Source organism: Apium graveolens, chromosome 10, assembly GCF_009905375.1.
Source record: "Apium graveolens cultivar Ventura chromosome 10, ASM990537v1, whole genome shotgun sequence".
NCBI classification, from domain to species: domain Eukaryota; kingdom Viridiplantae; phylum Streptophyta; class Magnoliopsida; order Apiales; family Apiaceae; genus Apium; species Apium graveolens.
Window position 1 is genome coordinate 214,591,427 of NC_133656.1, and position 19,744 is coordinate 214,611,170.

General features: G+C 32.5%; 1 protein-coding gene across 2 annotated transcripts; it reads right to left on the bottom strand.

Moving 5' to 3' along the window:
* Nucleotides 1–1,580: 1,580 nt before the first annotated feature.
* Nucleotides 1,581–14,874, bottom strand: LOC141693265 (regulator of nonsense transcripts UPF2). 2 transcript variants are annotated; one of them, XM_074498297.1, is made up of 18 exons: nucleotides 14,730–14,874; nucleotides 14,014–14,083; nucleotides 13,091–13,178; nucleotides 11,880–12,082; nucleotides 10,097–10,441; nucleotides 9,728–9,832; nucleotides 9,022–9,149; nucleotides 8,291–8,467; nucleotides 7,754–7,796; nucleotides 6,946–7,230; nucleotides 6,233–6,430; nucleotides 6,046–6,147; nucleotides 5,327–5,578; nucleotides 5,021–5,239; nucleotides 4,518–4,688; nucleotides 3,647–3,832; nucleotides 2,969–3,439; nucleotides 1,581–2,708 (listed from the first exon to the last, which is right to left on the bottom strand). In XM_074498297.1, exons 2-18 carry the CDS (start codon nucleotides 14,077–14,079, stop codon nucleotides 2,205–2,207), a joined length of 3,543 nt encoding a protein of 1,180 aa, XP_074354398.1. In that variant the 5' UTR covers nucleotides 14,080–14,083; nucleotides 14,730–14,874; the 3' UTR covers nucleotides 1,581–2,204. The 2 variants fall into 2 exon arrangements, with proteins under 2 accessions (XP_074354398.1, XP_074354397.1); XM_074498296.1 differs by having other exon boundaries at nucleotides 7,715–7,796.
* Between the last annotated feature and the right edge of the window lie 4,870 nt (nucleotides 14,875–19,744).

Below are 19,744 nucleotides of genomic sequence, written 5' to 3' on the forward strand. Positions count from 1 at the left end.
TTTAAAAAAATATATATATATATATATTATGATTTACTACGGGAATTTTTATTGAAAAATATTATTTAAAATTTATTTTTTATTAAACGAAAAAATAAAGAAATTCTCTAAATCCCCATGGGGATCCCCGTTCTCCGTTTGGGGCGGGGAACGGGGAGTAAAATTCAGAATACATATTATTAGAGAATTACAAGATGTTTAAAATTATCTTTCCTGCAAATGAAGTCTCCCTCTCAGTAAATTCTCGGATCCTTCACAGTGTATACACGTATTATTTGGATCATGATTCACCAAGTCTGAATGTGTTACATGGTGAAACAATTATTGCCGGAACGACGCTCTTCAAGTGCTACTTTATTCGTTTGGAAGTCTACATCACTAACATATCTCTCTACAAAGTTAATGTTTCTAATTGTACAAGAGAGTATGAATTTGTGTAAACCTAATACAGGTAGCTATATGCAAGTTTCAGTAACACTTTTACCTCTTACTCCCGAGTTTTAAAAAAAGGGAAAAGTAAATGGAAAATAAGTAAAATAATTTCATTTTCATTTCTAATGGTGCTCCCAAAAAGAAACGAAAATAAGTGATCATGAACGTAAATTATACATATTTTACCTCCAAAACTTTCATCCCGTTTTTGAGATAAAAATACTTTACCTCCCTGTCACTTACTTCTTTAATGAAAACTTCTCTAATAAAAACTAGGAAGCAAAGCCTTAGATAACTAAGTATTTCTGGTTGGTGATTATATTAATTGTCTGTACTATGCAGATATACTAATTGTATCGTCGTCAATATAGCATACTATTGCACATATATATTTCTGGTTGGTTTATGCATGTCGATTAGTCTCTCAAAAAATCAAAGCAATTCCAAGTTGTCCGGTTTATAAAACATTTCTAAGAGCATCTTCACCAAACTCTTTAAACAAACTCTCAAAGTCAATAAATAAATAAAATTGGAGCTCACTTACTCTTAAATTATATTTTACTACTAAGTAATACAAACACACACTTTATACTGTACTTCTATTCAATAAATGTAATTTAATATTAAAATATTATTTAAAGAGCGTTGTTAGAGATAAATGTATAATATTAAGTCGCTAAAAGTCAATTTTTTATATCATATTTGAAGAGAGACCTAGATTTTATATCATATTTGAAAAGAAACTTAAGACTATCTAGGAGATGCTCTAATATTTTATAAACAATCTATTAGAATTGTTCTTGATTATTTGTACAAGAACAATACGCATCCCCTTGGTCCTATTCCTGTTTCCTATTCAGATGGTGGTGTGCTGGCATAATATACTTAACCCGTTAAGGCTAAAGTTTAACTTACCTTCCTATATTTTTTCTTTTTGTCGGTTCTCTCTTTATTACTACGCCATCTCTCAATATACACCGTAACTGGGACCTATGTCTATGTGGATGAATTTCTGCAGCTTAGGCATAAGCAGACCTACCTGATAATAATATATAAATAAAAACAAACCTATGAAGAAAATTTGTTCACATCCTAGATTTTGGAATCATATAGTTTTTTCTAAAAGAATACACATTCGAACAAAGAGGTAGATCACATCCCAGATATAGGAATCATCTAGTTTTTGCGACAAGAATACACATTCGAACAAAAAATGCAGATTATATGTATATATCTGATACCCTATTTCAGTACTTTACGTAATTTCTCCAGCACTTTCCTTTGTATTTCACACTTCTTTTCCTTAAATATCCTGTCCCAGCTATTAGTGAATGCTCAAGGAATTAGCTAAAGTCTGCATGCATATACATTACACTGATACACATTGTTGATCAATTCCCTTTTAAGTCAGACAACTTATATACATAGATAAACATTGTTAGCACAACTCTCATGAAGCTTTTAGCAGAAAAATCTCAGTCAGGCAAACTCTGTTACTCTGCAGTGCTACTTGTGTACTAATATGAGATAACCGCTGACAGCTGAAAATATATGTATTAAAAAGATAAAAGGTAACTTAACCACCTCGATGATACCTCCATAAACAAAAGTGAGCTTCCCATAGATCTAAGGATTCGGCTGACATTTTTCGTTCTGCACCAGTTTGGTAAAGGGTTTGCATTGGTGGGTTTTTTTGGGGAGGGGGTGGGGGTGGGGGGTATGGTCTTTCCAGGGCTTCTTTGGTATCTCTACATTCCAAATGTTGGTTAATCTCATCTTCTTCTGCTATAAAAGATTCCACCCCCAGAATGGTGATGATACCGATGACGTGATCCAGCACCCCTCCCACTATGGCCATCCCATGTGTGGCCTCGGCTAGAAGCTCTACCACCACCACTTTGGATCCAGCTATTTGGTTGGTTACCTAATCCATTCAGTTCCTCTTCTTCTCTATCATTATACTCCAAGACCAACCGTTTAATGTCTTGCTTCTCCTCAAGTTCAGCAGCTTCCTTCTGCTTGGTACTCTGCACAAGTGAGGAATCTCGGGGTATAAACATCTCTTTAGTTTGCTGCTTGCTGCCACGCTTTACAAGAACTTTCACGCGAACCTCCTTGCTTCCTCCCGCCTCTTCATCCAAAGTATCATCACCACTTTCACCTTCCACGCCCCTTCCATGATGATCTTTTGTAGGTCCCTCGAAAATGTTCATTGGAATCATCATATTCAAAGTTGGCCGAGCCCGCAACTCCAACTTCCGGGAGTCCAAGCTCTCCTGCATTCACCTCACAGTTGTCAGTTCAAACATAGCAATATAAATCGTGTCAAAAAAAAGTAGTCGAATCAATCTCTGGTACATTTTATAAAGATGAATCAAGCTTCAGAAACTAAATAGTTATTTTTTGCTAAATAAAACTAAATATGTTCTCCTTGCTCAATTTCTCATCTCTGTTCTTTCTACTAATAATCTAGGAAATGGAAAAATCGGTAACTGATACTCCAGAAACTTCATAATACAAACAGATATGTGATTACCTGCATCAGAGCTCTGAATTCTCTATCAAAGTCTGCTTCTTCTAAAGGATCCACTTTGGTGATCTTTTGCCGAACTCGAACTTCATCATCTTCATCAGAAGCATTACCACCCCCTTCGGAGTAGTCATCTTCACTGTCACGTGTCTCATCATGATTCTCTTCATCCATCTCTTCCTCATCATAGTGTCCAGCTGGACTATTTCTGTCACTTCCAGAGTCTGTATCAGTGTCCTCAGCTACCTCTTCATGTGCCTCACCATTTGCCTTAACACCGTCTGTCTGCATTTGTCCATTAACTGAAATATGCCCCAAATTCCCACTAGGTACTTTTTCCGAGCGCAAGTGTTTTTCAGTACTATTTTTTTCAGTTGAATTTTTACGTTCATGCTCTTCAAGTACAGCAAGAGCCGCATCTAACTCTTCAACAGATGAATATCTTGTCATGTTGGGGCGCAAGTCTGCAAATAGGTCCTGCAAATGCTTCATTTTGTAAGCGATATGTGATATTTGAATACAATCACTGGAATACCCTGCACAATTTAAGTGTGGCTATTCTATACTCGTGTTCCTAATATGGATTACCGATAAATATATTAAGAGGGAGTAAAGTGGTGGTCAATCTTGAAAGCCAGTGGGAGAACACCTTCATCACAAGGAAAGAGCATTTACAAATCTAACCTGCAAGTCAAACTCTATATCCAGTGGCACCGCACCTTTGCTTAGTATGTATCTCTGAAAGTGAATAAGGAATCTATCAAGCTTTCTCTTTGAGGAACCTCGATCAAAATAATGTCCACATGTTTCGAGAAGCGTTATAACCATCCTGATACGGAAACAATCTTCTGGTGGATCTAATACATCTTCCTACAAATATCAATAATGATAGAAAAGCATTCAACAAAGAAAATAAATAAAACTAAAAAAACAGAAATATGTATATGCAGTTTTATGGCTCAAACAAGTTAATATGCTACTGAACTAAAAGCTTAGTAAAGCGACACAGCTTCTGATGCCTAGTACAAGATAAGAAATAATATAGTGCCACGTAAAGACATCTATCAAGAATAGAATAGATATTTTTGATAGTTTACATAGAACTATAACCTTCCAGTTAATACATAGTATACCACCAAAATTTGGCACAGCAGACACATTTAACCGCTTACAATTACGCATTAAAATAGTGGTACTTCTTATATACCAACGTTGGTGACTGGAGATGACTCCCTTTAATTATTCCTGAACAAGTTTTACAGTTTTAAAAGAAAGAGATTAAAATATATATTCATAATTTTTAATTGATTACGCGTAGCTGGTGTATTTGGCAATTAGATGACGTATTTTAGAAAACAAACACGATATATGCATTAAATCCACCTAGAACTACACTTTCCTACAGAAGAACTTAAAAAAAACACAGATTCAAATACAGATATCATCCACTGCATGCCTTTAATAAGACCAGAATGCAAATATTTAGCATGTTTTTGGATAAATGAAGAATAATAAACCAACACATACTCGAGATAAAGTTTAAACTGTAGAATACCTCAGCTGTCCCATGTCCAAAAACGAGAATTAAATAGAGTGTTTCAAAAATAACAGAAGAATCCACATGTTCATAGTTATATAGTTCCCCCAAGAAACGCATGTGTGCAATGCGCCGTTGCTGCATTCCATAATCATTCAACTCTAATCCAACCCTAATTTCCTCCAAAACCTAAATTTAACATGAAATTCCACTGATGTCAGAATATAAATGCAAATGCATACACAAACTCAAATAGATAAACAAAAAAATACAGATTGACTCAGACTGTCATATTCATAATAATCATCAGTTTTTGTTAGAACTTAATGCTTTTAAAAAAACGTGGTTACAGTAAGCTAGTATATAAGCAAAATAATCTTAGGAAAGAACAAAAAAATAATCATCTCAATGCATGGCTACATGGAATTTTTATAAAATGAACCTCTGATATATCCATATATTTACATGCCCACTCAGAAAACAGTTATTATCTATAAATAATCTTACTGAAAAGAACAAACCTCGTCAACAACAGAAACAGCAAATTCATCATGATATCGACTCAAGCCAGCAGTAAGGGAAGCAATCAAGTGTATCTGACCATACTTTCCCCTGTGAACCTTCATAAAACATTTCAAAAGATAGGGCTCACATTCACTCCACGGTAGTTTACGAAGTTGTCTTAGCACGTGTTCAATTGATAACTTGTCAAGATCCGAGAAAATTAGCTTTCTAATATACTGCAAATCATCAACTGAAGGTTAGTAATGTTGCTAAATAGATGCAGAACTCGAGAATTGTGGACAAAACTGAAGTTAACATTACACCTGATGTAACGGAGGACGGACTTTGGATATTCGTGCAGATCTTTCCGGTGGCTTGCACAGGTAATAAGCATTCTCTACAAGAGTGCTATGACGGGGATCGAGATTTTTCACATTTTTTAAACGCATCAATATCTCCAGCATGTTAGCCATGCGTACAGCAGTTTCAGGCGAACGGTAAAGAAAACGGCCACATGTCTCAAGAAGATTACACGCGACATCAATATTATGGTGGCTAAAATCATCCAAACATGCCTGGTCAAAAATAGAGGTATCAAGTATATGTGCATAAAGAGGGCGGAAAGGACCAGTTGTTTAGCGAATATAAAACCAGTTTCCTTTTCTCCAATGAACACAATGACTTCATATATATCAACAAATTCAAAATTATAACAGAAAGCCTTGGATACCACACAAGTCACAATGTGTAGGATTAACGTGATATATCGAGAACCACCAAGCGTAGACAGAGAGGTGAATCATTCTGTCTTGTGTAAGTAAAGGACCTGAGTGCGTGTGTGTGAGTGAGTGAGAGAGAGAGTGGGAGGGAGAGATGGAGAGAAAGAGAGGGGGAGGGAGGGAGGCAGGGAGAGAGGGAGGGAGAGGGGGAGAGAGAGAGAGAGAGAGAGAGAGAGAGAGAGAGAGAGAGAGAGAGAGAGAGAGAGAGAGAGAGAGAGAGAGAGAGAGAGAGAGAGAGAGAGAGAGAGAGAGATTTGTTATACCTTTAGACAGCTAAAAACAAGACCCGCTGGTGCTATTTTAAATTTGCAGAGTTCTCCAATAAACCGAATATTCCTGATCTTAGTTTCAATATTCATTTGATCCTGAAAAAAAATGAAAAATATGTAAGTTACCAAAACTAAATCTAAAAGCTTAATCATTGATTATTCCAGACTCAGAGCAATATACCTTCTTATTTAGCAAAAAGTTAAATTCTTCTTCCAACAACTGTATGAGCATGGAAGACACATCCTTCATACAAGTCGACAAAGTAGCCACCATCCGCGAATAATATGGAAGCAACTCCAAAGATGTCCTGGGGACACTAAATAGAGCCCTCACGAGCTTTTTGCGGCTAGATTTTGAGTTCACATAACAGAATTCCACCTAAAAATAATAACGATAAAAAACAATTATAATAATATAAAGAAGCGTCCTAGATAACAACTATATTATATAGAAGGTACCAAAATATAATCTAAGAGAATTGTCATAGAAAATCTAGGCTAAGCAACACTGTAAGCGTCTTTTAACACTAATAGGAATCATGTGTTCAGGCTCTGAATGTTTTTAGGGATTGAAAATGGGATAGCACTATTTGTTTTAATTTTCACTAAAAAGTGAGTAGAGGACTTGTGCTAATCGTCTAAATCCACGGGCCATTTTATCCAACACTCTCTAAGGATTGTATCCGCTAGTAAATAAAAGTAAAAAAGTTACACCATCTTAAAAGGACTAATTTGCCGACTATATAGTCCTTAATGAAAACCTAAAAGAAATAGTCTTATCTCAACTCCTTACGTCATGTTTGCACACAAACATAGCCTAAAGATTACAAAACACCATCTAAAAGAACATTTTGTGCGACAGTTATATTTTACATGTCGAGTGTGATTACTCACCGTCAACTGATCAATTAGGTCTCGGCTAACACAACCTGGGAGCCTCTGCAACAAACCTTCAAGGTTAGTTCCTTCGGGATTTTTAAGTTTTTCTTTTTCAATATCACCTCTTCGATCAGCTTCCTTTTCTTTTCCTTTCTCTTTCTCTAATTCCTTGCCTTTTTCTTTATCATTGCTATCATCTTTTTCTTTTCCACTTTTAAAATCATGCAGTCCTTCAGAACCTGCAGAAACCTCTGTAATGTCTTGTGTAACAATCTGCTGGTCTGATTCGGTAGTCATATCCTACACAAACGAAATGCCACGTAAGTAGGAAAACCTGTAGAAAAGGTCAAAAAATTGGAAGCACCTAGATTGCTTTCTGGAAACTAATAGAGAATATTTCTCCCAAGAGATGAGTAAACGACCTTCAATAATGTAGCATACTTCAACCTTGTTAATAAAGTAGTACAAATTTATAAGTAAAACAAAACAAGTGAAGAAACATATCAAGTAGATGCCTTACTTTTTTAATGCTAAAATCATTGGAAGTGGTTTCACGCATCCCATGTTAAATTTAATAATAAATTTTGAGACCACGTTGCAAGAGAAACCAAAAATCTATAGGTCGCACATGATACATTTCATTCTGAAAATGTCGGGAACAATGAATTAAAAAGAAAGAGAGTTCTAAATATCGTAGAGATATAATTCTTTCGACTTCACTTTTGTACATATCAATATAACCATTATATATAGTTGTGTCAATAATAGACAAGGAAATGCTTACACTTGGTTGCTCATGTGTCTTTGCAGATTGATCATTTACCTTGGACTCTGATTCTCCCAATAATACTGCAGGAACAAATGCTCTGGAAAAAGTAGGCAATGCATCAGTTACCGATAAAATAAAGGGCGATAAAGTTGTATTACATGTTTCGAGAAAAAATACTTTAAATCAGAAACAGATAACCAGACTATATTTACCACTAGAAGCCTTCACAGTGTTTTGAAAGCAACTAAACTAGCCAATACAGATGAATTAAAAGGTGACACATTCCACATTTTATATACTGGATTATCACTATATCAGGTTTTTTGTTCTAGATACTTTTGCACGTTTACATATCTTTCCCAAGGCTGTTCAATTTATGTTGCATAACATTGGTATTAAAGGTAAAAAAGTTGATCTACCAGATTTTCTAGAAGTTCTAATTATCTTGTGGAATTTATAGTTTTTATGCTCACTTAGCCTTTTGCATACACCGAGACACTGAAGTACTTGGGAAGCACATACCTGGCTATTTTTTTCTAAACTTCGAGTATATAACTGTTTATTGAATAAATTGTTATGGGTAAAACAAACCTAAGGTCTGGTAAGCATTCATAGAAAGCTCTTGTGTCATCATCATCCCATATCGCTTCAAGCGTAGAAGAATCTTTCCCAGTACCAGTAGATGTTGCATCTTCCCCTGTAGTGACCCTAGTTGTGTGAGCATCCTCTGGCATTACGGGAGGTTGCATGTCAAGTGCTTCAGCTAAACTACAACACAGAAAGCAAACTTATTATTGTCGTTTGAACTTGAAATAAACTAACACTATGAGAAACAATCACAAGGTGGATTCAGAAACCACAAACCAATGCATACTTATCATTTATCACCTTACAAAGATATCACACATAATCCTTACAACCCATTTTGTTCCGACTTCTAAGGGACTAGTAATATAAAATTTCCAATTTAGAATTTCAAAATAAATTACTTTTTCTTCAGCCTTCTTACTGTAAATTTACATGTAAATTATAGCAAAGTGTCGGAGTAATGTACGCAAGTGTCCATGCTTCATATAGTTGAACAGCACTGACGAAATGTTAATCAACATCTGTATACTACTTAGCCAGGAATGGAGTCATGGGAAAAGGTTATGGAATAAAGAATGAAGTCCAACCATCTCTCAATAAATCACCCTATTGAACCAACAATGCCGAAGGCCTCGCCATTTAATCCAACATTCAAAGTCCAGCTAACAATAATTTAAACATCATAACAGAATTTAAAAACAAACCGACACCTAGGAAAATGAAAATCAACTTACGCAGAAACACCACGATATAGATGGTCATATGACTTTCGGAGCTTTTCATATGCAATTGCAGTCTCCTCGCTGAGCTCACCTTTCGCGTTTAAAATTTTAGAATTTTCGTGCTCCATTTGGCGCAGTGACTTCATCAAAAGCCATGGAATAAATACATTAAAGAGATATTAAACGCAAAAGTAACAGCACATAATATTACCTTTCATAATCATATAACGAACTTACAGTACCTGACCTGTAAGACACTAAATCCAACTTACTAGAAAAGTTACTGCATTTCCAAGTGCCAGAGCCAAACTGTACTTTTGTTCTATGTTTACTCCCTAACCCTAACGGCAACAACGCATTACACACTACTGGTTCATAATAGTATATATGATCTTGAGAACCCTGGCTACATCCTACCATCAAATGTAAGGAATTTAATTTAAAATCAAGGAGTTGAGCCTGTTTGGGCTTGTGTAAAGTAGTAAGCTTTAGATTAAAGTAAATAAATGGTAATATATATCTGTTTAGCTAATTGGATTTTTCAGATTAAATGTATAGTTTTATTTAATAATAATTTTAGTAAATTTGTCCAAACACATTCGATACTTTAAAAGTAAAAAAAAAAACTTTTGCTTGATGACTAACATAACTTTAAGTAATAAGTCACTAAATAAGCCAAACATGCTCAATATAGGTGAAGAAAATCAAAATAACCTACCGTATGCTCTGACTGAAGAAGCTCTGCCGCAGCATCATAGTACACATGAAAAGCCTTCTTGAAAAATTTCTTTTGATCTGGTGTAATATTAAGTCCTTTGTAAAACTGAGAAACAAACAACACGAAACGGAGAAACTTAGTAGTCTGTAAAGATAATTGGTAGCTTGGACCATTAGAACAGAAGTTTGAAGATTGTTTGCAAGAAAGGTCAAGTACAAAGCTATGCAGCTGAAACTTGGGAGTCCTTACAATACCCAACTTAAACAACATTTAAGTAAATACATTTACGGTAACTCGTAAGGGTAGCTTCTGGTTGTCTGACTCGTAAAAAAGGAACAATTAAATGAAATAAATCAGCAAGATACATACCTCCGCGAGAATTTCCTGTCCAGACAGTGGAAGTCCAAGAAAGTATCTAGCTTGCCGAGCAAAACTAGAAAGAAGAGACAAATTTGTCTGAGCTGCATCACGATCCTTCAGGTGTTCCATGCTCGTAAGATCCTTGATAATATTAATGAAAACACCACTATCATCAATGACACCAACAAAATATAGTTCCAAGAGGAGTTTAAGTGAACTGCGCTTCTTCATGGCCTTCGAATTCTTATCAGCATCTGGGTCCTCCGGGGTTTTTCCAGGAAAGAAGATTTTGAGGAGTCCTTGAACCAAACTAGGTGAAAAGTCTTTATACCTCTGATGGAGCAATGAACATATCTGGATTTTGGAGGGGGCAGAATATCAGAAACACAGGGAGGAGTGCAAACAAGCAAAATTTGAGATATAATGCATAGAGAATTATTATGAAAGATGTTCTTCCTATGGCCGTATTTAAATGGCCAAAAAATGGTCTTGTTTAGGAAATAATGCCATAACTGAAATTTCTTGTACCAACTCCCACAAAATTACATTTAATCCCAGTATCAAACACTCTGCAATCCTAACACCTAAATGAACCTCGGCCTAACATCTCAAATTTGGCATTTTTTGTTCTGTAAATCCTCAGTTTGACGCTACCATGCATATCAAACTTTTTGACCTTCATACAATTTGAAATTATGATAATATTGAGGGGAACTGTAAGGAGATGAATGTAAAAATTATATATCACAGTTTCTACGTAAAAAGTTCTATCAAAGTGCCTAACTTTAACAAGATCGCAAAGCATATCTAACGACCAAATGCAAGTGCAAAATGGATGAAAAGAAAAAAAAACTATCCAGGCAGGCTATCAATCTGAAGTACTTTATCTATAAGCTATTTGCATAAATTGCACAAATGAAGGTTGATTAGTGGTGCAAGTTGCAACTAGTGGTTCCTTATCACCGAAGCCAGAGTAGTACCATTTCTTTTTAAGTATTAACAACTAAATACTTGAAAGAAATAACATGAAACTAGGGCTGTCAAAAAAATTCGAAAAATCCAATATTCATCCGAAAAATCCGTATTCGTATTCGAAATAAAGCGGATATTACCCGTATCCGAAACAAAGCGGATATTATCCGTATTCGAATGCGATGATTGCGGATACGGATACGGATATAGGCATATTCGTATCCGATAATATCTGAATCCGAATAAATATATTATATTTAAATATTTATGTAATTTAAAATTTATTATATTTAATTTATAGTGTGTGTAGGTGTATATAAATACACACACATATATATATAATTAAATATTATGTTTATACAAATTTTATATAATTGTAAAAATAGTATTGACATATATAAAAAATCATTTGAGTTCAACAATTTAAAGATAACAAATATATTGAAAAGATAAATAAAAATTAATTTTTGAATAAATTAAAAATAGGATTAAATCACTTTAACTCTTATTTACATTTTTAAAAATGAAATTTTAATTTTAACTGTATTTTTTTATTTTTTTATTTTTTAATATAAAAATAAAAAAATCTGATTGAAAATCGGATTCGGATCCGGAGATTATCCGTATCCGGATAGTATCTGTCGGATCCGGATTCGGATATTATTCTTTAAATATTTCCTCGGATACAGATCCGGATATGAATTTTCGGATTCGGATCCGGATACGGATGTAGGCGGTTCCGTATCCGAAATATCTGTTTGACAGCCCTACAAGTAACTACATGGCATGTCTGCTAAATTTAGTTCAAACGTATAGGTACCTGGACCGCTGCATGGATGTCTGATGTTCTAAGCTTGGCCTCACAAATAGCAGTCACTGCTTCACTAACGAATTTGCTTAAGTTGACACTTCGCAATTCATCCATTAAACTTTCACGCTGTTCTTCATTAATCTGCTTTAATTTTTTAATAACTGCAGTGTTTCGCTTAATGCTGGAATCTAGTGTCCTGAGAAAACTTGGCTCTGAAAAAACATCGAGAAAAACAGAATTTTTGGACAGAAATCTTCAGTCCCAACCATACATTGTCTAAGAACAACAAATTTAGCTGATGTCATTATGTAAGCATAAATATCTTATCCTAATTTGATGATTACAGCCGATGGGTATTGCAAAATACAATGCAATTCTACAACATAGGAGATGTATTAATATAGAAGTACTAAAGAGTCGGCACAATATATTATACATGAAGTCTGAAACCAACTTCGTCAATTAGCTGGTTATTCAAACTAGTGTAGCCTCTCACTTGAAGCATAGGGATAAAGTATAATAACTGCAATATGGGAGAAACCAAATATACAAATAGTCACTTGCTGAACTTTAATAATTCAAGAGTTGAGATATCCGAGCTTTTTAACATACTGAACGTAGTGTCATTACTTACAAATAATTTTAAATATTTGTGATGAAATATTTCACATTGTCTTGATAGAAATGTTTGCCTATTATTTTTGAGAATTTTCATACCTCAGTTATGAATGTGTTATCCAGCTAGGAATGAGGAATAAATGGATGAAAATTGTTGACAATATCCAAGGTGAAAGGAAGAATGGAGAAGGGAAGAGTGAACAGGAATGAGGGAGTGCAAATTTTCTTTAATGAAATTTGCAAGGAAGCTAAGTCGGTAGGGAGATTGGAAAATTCCTTCTCACATTAGCAAATTTGAGCTTTAACTTAGATTTCTAGGAATGTAAAGGAGGAAAAAAAGAAAATTAACAATTTTCAATCATGAAATGAAACAAACTTTATCATGTTCCCTCCCATTTTCATTCAACCCAACCAAACACAACATCAGTTTTTATATTTTCCAAAAAGCACACCAAGATGTCTAACTAGATATATATTTGATTCGTACTTTGGAATGCAGCAATGATATGATATATAATAACTGACATCCTGACTTCTTTTCAATTAATTAAAAAACAATCATAATTTGTATCAAATAGAAGTTCCCTTCTGAAACTCATTACCAGGAATTTCAGGATTTAGGTTACTCTGACGAAGAGTCATTTTAAACTCCACAGATTTCTTAAATTCTTCTAGGCGAGCCCCAGCTTCCTGCAACCAAGCAAATAGTTATATTGTTATATATCTGGAGAGAAAGCATACCACAAACTTACAAGTTCATCAAAAAAAAGGTCAACCCAGGCAAGACTCATTCCAACCATCATTAATTTTATGAACTCGTATGGAGTTTTAGTATTACTGTGTTTCTAAATCATGGCAAGACCAACACATTTTGAGACTGTAATTAATATAGTTGTCAAAATTAAAGTTAATTATTTTTCAAGTAATTTTTTTTATACCATGTTTCTGGAATACTGCCACACAACAAACACTAAAAAATCAACAATGATATTTGTAGATTAATCTAATTGAACATTTGATTTGGAAAGATGCTAGAAACATAAATAAGCATAGAACAAGGATAAGGATGGGGAATGCGGGTGTGGGGGATACATGGATTCGGAAAATAAAATAATACAATAATTTGAATGCGGCGGGAAACGGCACATATATTACTTCTATAAATATATGTTTGATGTTATGAATGACGAAATCCATTAAAAATGATAGAAATTCATTAATAAAACTAATAGTTTTGCAAATTGAATAAAATACATGGTCTAAACATCTAAAACACAATAGTTTAAAGTTTAAACTAAAAATCACTTATTTCCATAGCACAAATATTTAAAAAGATGAAATTTATTTGAGAATTTTGAGCATCCGAGTATGCCCCCCAAGAATCCAAGTATCCATTTACGGGGGTGCGTGGCGATACGGGATTCGTTGGGTGACCGGAGAATCCCAGCTTTCTTGTAGATAAGTAAAGAATTTAATGCTTATAGTTTACTTCCTAAGTCCCAGTCTTTTACAAGGAATAACTAACCTCGTCATCCGGTTTACCGTGGTTTTGTTCACCACCAGAACGAGACTCATTTTCTGGATGTTCCATCTTCCTGCCAAAATAATTATACTCAGCCTCAGTGAATAACTAAATATCATACAAAAAGATAGCTCTATCAGAACAAATCAATAGACTTCCTACAACAACTTATCATCAAAGTTTCATAATTAAAGTTAAAAAACACGGAAAATTATGGATAATTCTGAGCACATATACACCCTTGCATTTCAAATATACAATCCCAGTGACAATATCTAAACACATACATACAGTTTTCTTAGTAGTCATATTGTGAAATGAAACCCTAAATTCAGAATTCAATCAATTTTGACTAAAAGTACAAAAAATAACATTGCATAAACACTTCAATAACGATACACGTACCTCCGGTTTCTCGAAAAATAAACAACCTGTAACCAAAAAATCCTTAAACAGTAACCCTAAACATGAGTGAGGAATTGAGTGCAGTAACACTACATTCAAATACATACAAATATTGCCGACATATAAAATATATTAGTTCCAGCAAACCAAAAACACAAATTAAGGAGCAGGTGTATAGGTAAAGTTAGATGAGAACAATTGCATACACATATAAACATACAATCTAGTAGATTTAGAGCAGATAAATGGAAAAAAAAATCATATGCACATACAGTTTGAAAAATCGATGAATTTAATTAATTGAAATCACTTACCTCGTTGCTCGAACTGTGTAACGATCAAGTGTTTGTGTACACTCGCAATCTCTGTAGCTAATAGGGGGCAAAAAGAAAGAAAAGAAAATGAGTTTGTTCTTGGCTTTGATTGATTAAAGTCGGGTATGTGACCCGCCTGGGTTTCTATAATTTATATTCGTTAAATGTACGGTTTTTATGGTAACATTTTTTAGTTATATATTTATTTTTTGGGATTTGTTGTTTGAATATATAATTTTTTTTTAAAATTAATATATGTCTTACAATTACAATTATAATTGAATATTTATTTTAACAAATCTGAGGTTTCGACAAGAATTGGATCCAAAGATTTTTATTGTGTTATAAATGTATGAATTGAGGTTTTATATATGTTAAATCTTAAAATTTTAATTTACTTATTTTTGTAAACATTATGTTGAAAATGAACTATTAATTATGTAAAGAAAACTATAATTTTGCGTATCTTCTTATTATAAGATTTTCTTGGATCTTATATTTATTCATACATTTACTGACGTCAAATTTGGTAACTAGTTGTAAAGCCGCTTAATACCTTTTTGTCAGATTTCGAATACTTTTACAAAACCCGGGGTACTTATTAAATTTGGTGACTGATCGTAAGACCATCTCTTGTTATCTTCTTGTCGAACTCCACATACTCTTCAAATTTGATATTAATTAGGTATATCATATTCTAAATACTAAATATTGTTCATTATCATTTCGCGTCAATGTGCATCATCACCCGTGACTATTCAAAAACAAATGGAATAAAAGTATCGTCTCAAATTTCAATACACTTGTTTTTGTAAACAGAAGCAGGATGGTATTATATTTTTACAAGACTTATGTTAATGTTAAAAAAATTAATATATGTAATTGTATTTATTATTGAGATTAAAATATATCTATATATTATAAATTGCTGGATAACCTTTTCCAAAGGTTTGGTATCCATATTTTGGTTCGGATATGATTTTTAACTTTAATTTGACCCAGTGGACTATCCATTTTTAGGTTTGGTATCCATATTATATTTATAAAAGATCCATGTACTTATTATGACCCATTTTTATTATAGAAATTTTGCAATACAATTTTAAATATGAATTGTGTTACTTATGGTAAGTTTTTAATACAAATTTGAAGTAAAGTTTAAATTTTAACAGATCTATTTATAGAAATAATCTCATAAAATATATAACATAAAAATAACATATGTAACGAAAGTACTTTTTGAATAAATTTATCATAATATGTAGATGCAATACACTTATTATATAGATAATTTAATCTTTCATAATCATATTATTCAATTTGAATTATAAATTTATTTTATTAAATAATTTTTGAGATTCCCGTGTGCAAAGCACGGGTTATAAACTAATATATTCATAAATTGTTAATATCAACTAATGAAGTATTAACAAATATGGGTAATAATGAGTTGTACTGCTTAATAAAGGAATATCACTACAATTTTTTGTGTCAAATATCGAAAGACAGTATTGCATCAATATCATCATATCCAAAAATCTATTCATATACACAATGTCACAAATAAACACATTATTGTTTTCACAAGTCCCAACATGATCCTTAACGGATAATTATTACAATATAAGTTTGCTTTACACATTGATCGCATTAAGATGTACCATGCATTTCCAATTTTCCTTATTGCGCTTTAGCCATCTCCAACCGTTGTAATCTGAAAATTCAAATTTAGATCACCAACTGATTTGAATACTCAACGCACTCCAATAATGATCCAAATCTTTTGATACAAATTACATTTTACATATTTTATATTTTCGATTTGCCGCATATAAGTGCGCAAAGCGGGGCATTTTAATGTTGTGCAAACTCTACCAAATATGATCATCCAAACTTCTTTAAAGTTTAACACACAGGTTCGAACAAATCTTTCATTATTTAAATTATTCTCTCGCTTTTATCATTCGTACATGTAATATGAAATACTTAATTTCAATCTTGTGCATGTACCTTGTTGAAAACTTCACCAAATTTCTCAAATATTTGTCGGTTTTTAATAATTGGAAAGTATTTCCATAGCACATTTTTTACTTTAAAAGCAAAATAGAAGAAATGACAAAATTACCATCAAATTCATTAATACAGGCAATTGTGTCTTTTCTTATTTGTTATATATTTGCTCTGTGAATTAAAAAAAACATTCCAGATATGCATTCAATTGACGTGTATCACCCTTTTAAGCAGTATAATATGCACTTAAAACATGTATGTTTGTTAGGGATGAGCAAAACCGAACCAAAAACCGAAATCAAAACTGAAACCACAACAATTAGAGCGAAACTGTACCATTAAATATATAGAATACATGAATTTAAAAGATATATCATAAACTTTTAAGATAAATCACGTGACATAATACCAAATACATGAATTTTTTAAAACAAATTGAGAAGAATGTGATCAAATGGGTGCGTAAACTAATGATGCGCTGTTAATCAAAATGATATAACATTGAAAAAATATTTTAACTCATTTTTAATGTTTATTTATGTAAGAAAACTATATATTACTATATATATATATATTTATATTTATCACACATATGCATATATATATATATATGCATATATGTATGCATGTTTGTATGTGTATATATATGTAATTTTAAGCATTTTTATTCGTATATAGAGAAAAATTAATAAAGGATGTATTTATAAAAAATATGGAATATTACAATGTAGAAATTATTCTTAATTATAATTAGCCCAAATTGGGATCGTATTTTTTTATTACAATAAGAAGGTTATTATTGTATACAGTATTCTTATATACAAGTTTTATTGTATTACCCATTTCTCAAATGTGTAACAGGCTCACACATTCCTCAACTGCGTATTAAAACGGTATTTTGAGTCAACAAATTCAAAAATGATATTCTTGTTACACTTTCTGAAAAAGTTTGCATTTTTTACCATCACCCAACATAAAAATTAAATTCTCGGTACAAATATTAACTTTAATTGTTAAAATCAAATTTTATATTATTTTATCATCATAAATTTGAAATATCTTTAGAATGAAAACTAATAAATAACCTTTATATATCTTCGAAACAAGTTATTTGTAAAATATCACTCCCTCCATCCCGCCAAATTGTTAACGTTTGAAATTGAGGTTTCGACACGGATTTTAAGACTCTTAGCCGTACTGGAAGGTGCGGCTGGATATATGATAAATACTGAATTCACAAATGAAGACCGTTTTATAACCCCTGCCCTAGGACTATATAATTATAAATTTTGAGTTTTTTTAGTTGCACATGTGACATCTATATATAATCCATTATCATCTTGACATATTCAAATTTGAGGACTACTATTTCTTTTATTTACTTTGACAGCTATGTGGTGTGGTCCTTCCTGCCACAAACAAATTCATATGGAGATTTATACATACTTACATACATATAACTCAAACATATTCAAATTTAATTAGAAGACACGTTTCTAAATTTGAATTTTGAATACCCTTTCACTGGACAAATTGAAATCATTATTTCCCCCCCTCCCCCCCCCCCCCACACTCTCTCTTCCATATCAATTTCAAATTATTCTAGCTCTCTTTCTCTTTGTATCTCTATCTACCTCATAGAGATCAAAACTCTAATTTTCAGATATATGGTTCAAACTTTTGAAGGCGTATATCTGAAATGAATGAGGTTTTTACTAATCATCTGCTTCTTCTTCTTCTCGTCTTTTCATACATATCATATCCGCCATCTTTTTTCATTTTCTTATAACATGATTTTGTTGTTTGGATTTGTTAGGTTGGTGATGTTTTTAAATATGCTTATGCATATGCTTTCTTGTTGTTAGTTCTTATAGGTTGCAATGATGTTAAGGTATTGTGTGTTTGCTTGCTATTTTTATTTCTCCATAGTTTTTATTTTTATGCTCACCAAGTGTATGATGAAATGTGACATTTAATATCTTATTTTTTTCATATATTTGACAATTTATGAGGCGAAGACAAAAAAAATGCCAACAAAAGTACACTTCATGTAGTTAAACACAACAAAAGGTGAGATTTTATGGTTTGTTTGCTTCATCTAATTACTTAGAATTTGATTGCAGTTGTGCCATAAGAATTTCGATAAATCTGCAGCTAAAAATATGTTTTAATGTTTTCGTGTTATATATAAATGCTTGCTTCATGTCATAAATTGTTTGATGTAATGTCCTAATGAGTTTTTTAATTTGCTATTGGACAACGTTTGAACGTCTATACGCTTAATGACTTTCATTTTTTCATTATTGCATATGGAACACATAATGGTTTCACGGGACAATATCTAACATTATTTTACTCATCATTTTTTATGGTAATTTATTATATTTATTTTATTTTTACTCATAATTTTTTTATCCATTATTGATTAAGTTTAGTTTAGAATGAATACTTCAATCAATGATTGTTTATTCTCAAATAAGAAATACGTTGATTACTCTTTCTAACTGGTTGCGTATTCAGATCTTGTGGGAACAGAGTTGGTAATCTCTTATTTGATACTTTAAATCAATTTTGTTACATATATTAAAGAACAATTACAGATTATTCAGTGATTTATAATTCTCGACTAATTGTGTTATTGATTGTATTAGTATAATTTTGTTACTCACAATAATTAGGGTCTTTTGTCTATCGACGGTCTTTTGTTACATTTTTAAGAAAAAATGATTGGATTTTTCCGAGGGGATACATGTCATATGTGGTATAAGAATGTTAGTGCAAAGCTGATGTTGGCCCACCGTTTGTCTATTGGCCAGTTTTTCTTTTTCAGCTTCGGCTTGCATATTTTAAATTTTGTAATTTTTGTAGTCCTGTGTACATATCTTTAAAAGTTTAACTGTGAGTTTTTTCTTATCAATTTGACCTGCAATTTGTTCAATGTGATACGCAACTATTCTGAAATGATTACGAAGTAAAGAAAATCATTATGTAATCTATAATTTTCC

What these genes read in the sequence shown, in the direction of transcription:
- LOC141693265 (XM_074498296.1), bottom strand. Translation starts at nt 14,079, where the DNA reads ATGGAACATCCAGAAAATGAGTCTCGTTCTGGTGGTGAACAAAACCAC. An exon ending in CTGTTTCTGTTGTTGACGAG is followed by an intron (nt 4,689 to 5,020) that starts GTTTGTTCTTTT and finishes TGTTAAATTTAG; the next exon opens with GTTTTGGAGGAAATTAGGGT. An exon ending in ATATAGAGTTTGACTTGCAG is followed by an intron (nt 3,440 to 3,646) that starts GTTAGATTTGTA and finishes AAGCATTTGCAG; the next exon opens with GACCTATTTGCAGACTTGCG.